The 9,099-nt window shown below is 44.0% G+C and overlaps 1 protein-coding gene across 1 annotated transcript; it reads left to right on the forward strand.

The window, feature by feature from the left end:
• The first annotated feature begins 4,278 nt into the window (after positions 1-4,278).
• crhbp (corticotropin releasing hormone binding protein) lies at positions 4,279-8,881 on the forward strand. The gene is made up of 7 exons (XM_076029521.1): positions 4,279-4,462; positions 4,591-4,684; positions 4,974-5,131; positions 6,455-6,665; positions 7,260-7,405; positions 7,907-8,024; positions 8,136-8,881. The coding sequence occupies exons 1-7, from the start codon at positions 4,379-4,381 to the stop codon at positions 8,288-8,290; spliced, it is 966 nt and encodes a 321-aa protein (XP_075885636.1). The 5' UTR covers positions 4,279-4,378; the 3' UTR covers positions 8,291-8,881.
• The last annotated feature ends 218 nt before the right edge of the window (positions 8,882-9,099 follow it).

A 9,099-nucleotide genomic window follows, 5' to 3' on the forward strand; every position in this document is an offset into this window, starting at 1 on the left:
AAATGTTTAAGATGAAGGAAATCGCCCCCATTGTTTGTGTTTGAGCTGCAAAAAACCCCACAAGAGCAGTTTGTTTTCGGAGCTATGACTCATCAACAACCAGCGCTTCCGGCAGGTAAAAGTTTCCCCCTCACTTACCCGCTCTGCGACCATACCATTTTGGATCCTTTGTATAGTCGCTCAACAGTGGAAAAACAAACAAACAAAAAAAGATGTTTGCAGGTTCTTCAGTTGGCCAGCAGGGGGCGAACAAAGCCCATAAGAATCCTATTCCCGCCTCTGAAAGTTTTTTTTCTTCTTCTTCTTCTTCCTTCGCCTCAGGCTCATTTTTAACATCAGAACACAGACTTCTGGAGATTTTAAAGAGGATAAACACTCTTGAGTGACTTACTCAATACGTAAACATGTGTAAACATTGATTGTTACTGGAAGATGCGTTTTGCAAAATGTGTGGCGCACTGATGAAACACCTGATGAAAATACAAATAAGAAGAGTTGTATTATTGGGCTAAAAACAAAACAAAAAACAAGCTAGTAAGTGATTCATTAAATAGTTGATTTGACTTTTGTTATGCTTTGGTGGGTGAGAGGCCTGGAAGACACACGAAAGACAAAAACGCCAGGTGAGCGCTCATCCTGTTTACTGGGCCGGATTTCAGCCCCTTCTGCTCGGCTTGCAGGAATATGTAGCTTACCCTGTTATGACATAAGCAGGCCTTTGTTCCCCCCCTAAATCTGAATTATGCACGGCTGAGCAGAATCCCTCTTAACACACACTCACACTCACACACACACACCTGCTTATGTTACTCTGTGATGCATGAATGAGAATTTCACTCGTTTGCATGCGCACACATAGCTACATGTGGCTGCTGCATGTGAATGTCCCTGTATTTTTTTTTATTATTTATTTTTTTTCACTTTTAAAGCAAACTAACAAGCTGCATTTGCTTTTCTCTGACACTGACGCTTCACATTTCACACTAAATGATGTATGAAGGATAAAGGCATTATGGTGCATCACAGCTTACTTGCCTGCAGCGATTGCTAACTCCAGGCTAGCAAAACATCAAACCGAAAATCACGTCGGTCCTCTTTTAATTTAAAGAGGACCGACGCCCTTTTTTGTTTTTACTTGTCCTATGTTTTTTTTAGTTGATTGTTTTCATGGACAATGTGAAAAAAAAATGAAATGATTTCTCTGAGGAATTCTCTGAGTCCTCCGATCCACTCTGATTCAACAGCTGGCTGCTCTGACATCGATCTGCATGTTTTGCGTCAGCACTGATGTACTTCTGCCTTCCCTGTCTGAGCGTCAGCGCGCAGCAGCAGGCGAAGATCCATAAGAGCTGACCGATAAATAAATGTCATTTCCTCAACGCCGAAACACCTTGAGAATGCAAACAAAAGGTTTTCCCTTGAATGCCATTCAAGCTGAGGGCTGTTTGTCAGTTGTCGAGAGGCCGGCTGATAGCATCCGCCGCCGCTATGGTGGTGTGGTGTTATCTGCCGCGTGTGTTTGCATTTTTATTAAACTTCTGGTGGTTCGAAAAACAAAACAAAAAACAGAGCCGTCAGAAACAAACCATTTCCATCCTTTGCATTGAATCTGTCAGGATTACTGCCTCAACACACGGCCTCAAACGGGAGAACTGTTTGTCTCAAAGGTTTTCTGCAAGAGCTTTTTTTCACGAGAGCGGCAGGATTTGGAAAATGATGTTGACAGATGGAAGGTCTTTTCACAGGAAGCTATAACTCCTGATTATTTGTTCTCTCAAGTCAGTTAACGTATTTCAACCGTCATGAAGCTTTTTAATTTTCCACAGCTGTTGCTTTGCCTTGGAGTGTTCATGAATGTTCTTTTAATGCAGCCAACCAAGGATTATATGTGTTTCAGATGCAGTCGAGATAAATCGTATGCACATCAACAGTAGTGAGTCACTGAGTCCAATAGGGCAGCATTTAGCTTTACCTGCAAAATTGCTTTCATCAGTCTCAGGTTGTATCTTCACACAGGCATTTGTGAGGAGCGATTTGCATGAGTAACATTCGAGCGAGTGTCTTTATACTTGCCAGACCTCTGCACAAGATTGACAGAAGAATAAATGTAGAATAAATTATTGAAATGCAGATGAAATTTGCACAAATCTACCGTTGTCACTAAAATAACAGAGATAATTCTGTTTATTAGCATATTTGCACCGGCTCTCCATTCTCAAATATTAGTGCAAAGGAAAAATAGCGATTTAACATGTTATAACGTTAGCATTTTGGCAAAAAATTAGCCTTTCTGCTAACATATGTCAGTTTAATGTGTATTGGATATTGATCCCATTTACAACCTACACTACGAGTTATTATGATCAAATTCATCTGCATTTTAATTCGCCGACAACCTGTTTGTGTCAGACTTTGCGAATGAATGTTAATTGATGTAATGTTAATGATCATATATGCACGTATATATGTGTACATATATATGTAAAGCAACTACGCACACTCAAATTCCACAATTCCCGATTAAAGTTAAACCACATAGTCTTATTTTGGTAATTGTCTGAATGTGACCAATGCTTTAAAGGAAATTATACTGACAGAACTGCCCATCTGAAAAAGTAAATTATACAGTGCGTGCTGTATAATCTGAAGCGGCCTATTAGAAAACACTGCAGATTGCAACATGAGTGGCACTCGTGCATCTGGAGACATTTATGTCCACACGGCAGTAACTCACTCAGATGTGAATCCTTCCTTCCTGCAGCGGCGTAAAAGGGCCTATTTGAGAAATGTCATTTGCTAAAGTGGACATTAATTATGCCCGAGTCCGAGCCACCGATAGATAATGTCCATAACTTCCAGAAGGGCCTTCCGATTTTTGATGGAGCCTAATGAAGCTTCACCGTTGGTGCTTAATGGCTTCGGCTTCTCAAGCAGACCTCTCACGACTCGGTGAAGACGAGGCAGAACGTCTGGAGCGGCCATCATCGCGGCGCTTTCACTCAGTGGCGAATAGGAGGAAATCCTGGTTAGGCGCACCGAGGCTGAACAGAGATTTCGTGAGCGTTTGAAAAAGAGGGAGTCCATATTTCAAAATGAAAACGCTAATATGAAGCCATTCTAAGCATTTTTATGTCTACTAATAAACAGTCACTAATAACTTGTTTGATTTTGGATTATCCCATTATTCCCAGCTCCATCTTTTCACTAATCTCAATGACTTGACTTACAAAAACTCAAACATGCTGTGTGCTTCCAAGAGTGTGGATTATTCTGAGGCTTGCTTTTTTTTTTCCTTCTTCTTCTTTTTTCATGGCACAAAAAATGCACTGACCTTTGAAGGGCCTGAGGCACCTCTGCAGACCTCGGCGGACAGGTGGAAGATGCTCTCGACACACAATCTAACTTCAAGTGACTGCAAAGACCTTGTGAGCATGCATGAAACCGTGTCATTTATCCCTCTGGTGTTGAAAACATGATGGCTCGCTATCGAGACCCAAAACCTGCGACTTTTTATGCAGCTAATTGTCTTTCTCGTCTGTGTTGGGGACCTAGAATCGCTGTTCTGGGGGACACAATAACAAAAACAGTACATTTGTAACACTTACAATGCATGTTGTACGCTTGGGTTGTTACTATAAGACAGCCCCCCCTCCCCACAAAATAATTACAGTGTAAAACTAAAAAATGAAGGTCTCATGCAAGCCTGTAAAAGCATCAGAAATTACCCTTTATATCTTTTGCCCTTTGTTTCTATTATCGTCCCTCACAATCATGCGCTGTCATATTTTCTATTTTAGATCAGCCTGGACTTATTTTATAGATCACATTTGTTCATTTAACTGTTTCCCTTCAGTCACCTACAGTTCTTCCTCTCAAGGTCCCATCAATGAATGAATAATCAGCTGTTGGAAGATCAGGTGTGTGTGTGTGTGTGTGTGTGTGTGTGTGTGTGTGTGTGTGTGTGTGTGGGCTGCTATACTTGAGAGATAATCTGAGGGACGATGACGTCCGACTCGTGTTGCCAGAGCATCTTTGGGGATCAGCTGTGCGCCCCCCCCCCACACACACACATCCTCCACTCTCTCTCTCTCTCACCATGTCTCTACCTCGCTTGTCCATCCATCCATCGCGCTCGTCACACCCACGCAATCGCCTTGGATGAGGGAGGGGAGAAACTGTGTGTGTGTGTGTGTGTGTGGGGGGGGGGGGCATGTCACTTTGATCGTAACAGAACTTGGCTGCTCCCATAAAAAGCAGCGGCGGTCGCGGTGAGCGTCACTCTCTCTCCCCCCCCTCCGCAGGCTCAGGTGCGCCCCGCACGCTCGCTCGCTCGCTCGCTCGCACGCACACACACACACACACGCACCTTCCGCGCGTCATGGAGCAGCGCACCTTCCGCGAGCAGCTCTTCTTCCTGGTGCTATGTCTGTCCGTGCTGAAGGGAGACTCCAGATACATCGAGGTGAGAAACGCCAGCAACTCCTCCTGTCACCTCTGAACGGCTCTCGTCTAACTTTTACGCACGTTTTTTCTTCTTCTTCTTCTTCTTCTTCTTCTTCTTCTTTCCTTTGGGTGCGCATTGTGCCGCAGAACAACGACATCTCCAAAGATGATTTGTACTCGTTTTTGGACTCGGAGCTCAAGAGGGAAACGCCGGAGGAGCTGATGTATCGTCGACCTCTGCGTAAGTCTGACGAGTTGTGTATTTTTCTGTGTCAAAAATAACACTTGACATTCGTTTGCATGCAAAAAAAAAAAAAGGGGGGATTTGCGTTTTACTGCACCGCGCAAAACTACTAAAACACAAAACCCAGATACCTCCATAGAGTAGAAGACTTCTGAGTTAAAAAAAAAAAAAAAAAAGAAAAAAAGAAAGAAAAAAAAGTGAGAAGTCAAAAAGATGGTGTTCGTCCAAGTTTGAGTGGCAGGGTCCATCATGATCAATACTGATAACTGAAGTCTCCCCCCCGCAGGCTGCCTGGACATGGTGGCGGTGGAGGGTCAGTTCACGTTCACCGCGGAGCGTCCTCAGCTCAGCTGCGCTGCATTCTTCATGGCGGAGCCCAACGAGGTCATCAGCGTGGAATACGACGGGGTGGACGTGGACTGCAGCGCAGGCGACTTTATCACCGTAAGCGAAGCAAACACAATTCACAACAACAACGACAAGAGATGTCAGGTGTGACTTGTTGTTTTTTTCTTTTCTTTTCTTCTTCTTTTTTTTTTTTTTTGCACTTGAACGTCGGTAAATTCCGCAGCAGAAACGCAACAGTCTAGCAAATGATTCGTGCGCGCGAGGTGTAATCCCCGGAAAGTGTTGGAATGTGCCCCCTGTTTTTGTTTTCGACAGACAGTGTTGGGTTCCGTTCGGTCAACTCTTGAACACAAAGCTCCTTCAGCAGAAGGAATCCGTGTGTATGTAACGCGCTTATGGGTACCGACGGTCGCAGAGCGCCACCTTCATAGCGGCTCTAGTAGTACTCGAAACTGGTCTTGGTTGGTCTCAAGACCACTTTTGAAGGGTCCCTGTCTCGCGGAGTCGAGATTTTTGATCAAGACCAGTCGAGGATCAGCCAACACTGCAATGACTAATAACGAAAGATAAGAAAGATTTTGTTTGACCACCTCATCCCTGGAGCATTGCAGAACCTTGAGGTCTTTCACAACCACCATGAGTGAGATGACGTTGAGCTCAGACATTAAGGTTATGTTGTTGTTGTTTTTTTTACGCAGTTTATTTATGCTTAGCATGACATCATTTTCATTGAATTAATCCTCATTATTTTTTTAAAAAATTTTTTGAAGCAAAGTAGTTTTTGTGAAAATGATTTCAAAATAGCTAGCAAAGCAGCAAAATGTTACAGAAAATTATAAGAAGATGCCTCACTGAAAAGGAGAGTGGCTGTTCCGTCACAAGCAAACTTCAACTAAAAAAAAAAAAGATACTGGCCATTCGTTCTGTTTTGTTGTGATTTTTCCTCGACGCATACAGTCTTATCTCGGCCTCGACCTCCATATGCCTTGGTATTGTCTCGATCTCAATCGCAGTTGGTAGAGCGGGCTTCAAATTGGTGGTCGAAGGGTTGGCGGTTCAAATCCCGGCTCCATCTGTCCGCATGTTGAGGTGTCCTTGGGCAAGACACTGAACCCTAATTGCTCCCACATGGGGCTGGCAGCGCCTTGCATGGCAGCAGCCACCCACTGGCGTATGATTGTGTGAGGGAATGGATGAATAAGAGGCCATTGTAAAGCGCTTTGGGGTACCGTGAAGGTGCTGGAAAGCACTATGTAAGCGCAGTCCATTTACCAATTTCAACACTCTCTAGTCTTGATAAGGTCTTGGTCTCGCATGGCTATTTTTACGCACCATTAAACGTCACTAAAAGTCTCAATGCGCGCACCGACAGCCTCTGACTGTCCTCCCTCCGTCTCCTCCCTGTGGCTGTCCGTGAAGGTGTTCGACGGCTGGGTGATGAAGGGGGAGAAGTTCCCCAGCAGCCAGGACCACCCGCTGCCGCTGCGCGAGCGCTACGTGGACTACTGCGACTCCGGCGCGCCGCGCGGCACCGTGCGCTCCTCCCAGAACGTCGCCATGGTCTTCTTCCGCATCCACAGCGCCGGCAGCAGCTTCACGCTCACCGTCAGGAAGCACATCAACCCGTTCCGTGAGTAAAGAGCCTTCGGGCTGATGGTGACACTCCAGCCCATGGATGGAGAGTGGCGGCTCTGAATAGACCAGGGGTGGGCAAATGTTTTTGACTGGTGGGACCACAATGGGTTCTAGAATTTGACAGAGGGGGGCCGGGGGTGTTTTGGTGACCTCCCTCATAGGAGAAAAAAATATATCATGGGATGAGTTGAAAACATGTGATTTAATGTCCATTGACAATGAACAAAAGCAAAGTTGCAACTAAAGTATCTGTTATTGAAGCCCCACAGTATTTAGCTCTTTATTGAAATGACTCTTACAACACTGAAAACATGGATGAAATACAGCTATGTTATGGCTTACTTACTATTAATGCGATTTCTTTAAGTTTGGCGGGCCGGATTAGAAAGCTCTATGGGCTGCATATGGCCCCCGGGCCGTAGTTTGCTCCTACCTGGGTTAGACGCACCACACAGATGTTTTTTCCCCATCAAAATATCAAAATAATGTTTGTTTTTTTCTTCGCCTTCTCAGTTAACAAATACACACATGTAATTGTTGTTCCCGCTCCAGTGTGTCTCAGTTATGTTTTTTCATGTATCTTATCCAGCCTGCAATGTCATCTCCCAGTCACCAGAGGGCAGTTACACAATCGTGATCCCGCAGCAGCACAGGAACTGCAGCTTCTCCATCATATACCCTGTGGAGATTGACATCTCCGAGTTCAGCCTGGGACAATTCAACCGCCTCCCCAAGGTGAGCACAAGACGCCGCTGTCAACACTGAAACAGCCTCTGCAGTACATTATTCCCACTAGAGTTTATTATTTATAATGGACTAAAACAAACTAAGAACACAAGTTGGAAGTTCAAACTAGCCAAATGTTGGAATAATAAATGATTATTGAAAGACTGTGGCAACATGTCTTTCAGATTCAGTCCATTTACAGCTGCATTTTCCAAGTATTACATTATGGTATTTAGTTTATTTTTATTCTAACTGAACTGACTTGAACTGATTGGAAAATTGGCCAGTCTTGATTTATTTTACAGATAAAGTTGGTATGAGCATCAGCTGCCAAATAAACCAAAAACACTTTAATGTCCAACTGTTGCTTTCCCCAAGACCCTCTATCCATCCATCCATCCTGGTCATCACACCCTCATGCAGCCAGTTTACACCTACAGACAAATCAGAATTGCCAGCAGCTATCCTGTGATGAACTCAACCCCCGTCTCTGTTCTACTCCTTCCCCAGCGCTCCCGAGCCAGTTGTGCAGAATCGGGAGATTTTGTGCAGCTGCTGGGAGGAAACGGCATCGATACGTCGAAGCTGCTGCCCATCACGGACCTCTGCATCTCCTTCACCGGCCCCAGTGAGTTGGCCGGCCGACCCCTGCCTGCTCCCGTCCCGGTACCGTGTCGATTCCGAGCGTCCACCTGATGTTTTGATTGTTTACTTTTCTTTTTTTTCCCTTTCGTCTCAGCTCACATGAAGATCGGCTGTGAAAACACGGTGGTGAGGATGGTGTCCAGCGGGAAGTTTGTCAGCCGGGTGTCTTTCAGCTACAGGCTACTGGACAACCAGGAGCTGCAGACCATCAAACTGAACAACGTGGAAGATTTCTGTTTCAATAACTGATCGTTCCAAAACTGGAAACACGAGGTGAACAAATGTGGCGAGTTGAATTGATTTGAAATTTTTTTTTTCTCAAAACCAGTACCGTGTGGAGAATTTGGATACAAATCACCGTTATTTGGAATTGTATCGCAAATTTCCGACATGAATGGATTTATTTTTATCATTCCTTTTGACTCACTGCGGCCGCTGCTGAATAAAGCTACATGAAAGTGCCCTTTTGTGTGGGGTGGAACTATCAGTATTTTTTTTCCCCCCTGTGTTTTACGTTGTGTGAATTTATATGACCACCTGTTTTGAAGAAATATTTAAAGAGAATGGTGCTAAACTGAATGTTACCTCCTATTTATGTTACCGATGGCAGATGTTACGGAAGGCAAAAATTAACGGGTTCACTACAACCACTGCGGCTGTTCATTTACATTATGCAGCAAAATTTGTACAAAACCTTTTTGTAATAAAATTAAACTGCATGACTAAGCACTCAAATGTGGTTTCCCTCCATTTCAAATGTGAAAAAAAAATGAAGCATGAGACAGCGGGGTAGAATGCAAAATCGCTACTTGTTGGGAAATTGAAAAAAAAACAACAAAACAAGGTATGTCCTTTTTTTCCCTTTGAAAAAAAAAGCTTAAATCAGCCTGAAACTCACCGAAATCACAACCTTATGATAATTTAGCATGAGATGGACAAGTAGAATGCAAAATCTCAACATGTCAGAAAATTGAAAAAAACAAAACACCACAGTATAATGTTTTTTTCAAGGACAAAGAAAAAAAAGAAATACTGTACCGTAAAACTCGCCATCCAAA

This window comes from Nelusetta ayraudi, unplaced genomic scaffold (assembly GCF_046127955.1).
Source record: "Nelusetta ayraudi isolate G7.1 ecotype Tasmania unplaced genomic scaffold, CSIRO-AGI_Nayr_v1 ptg000026l, whole genome shotgun sequence".
NCBI classification, from domain to species: domain Eukaryota; kingdom Metazoa; phylum Chordata; class Actinopteri; order Tetraodontiformes; family Monacanthidae; genus Nelusetta; species Nelusetta ayraudi.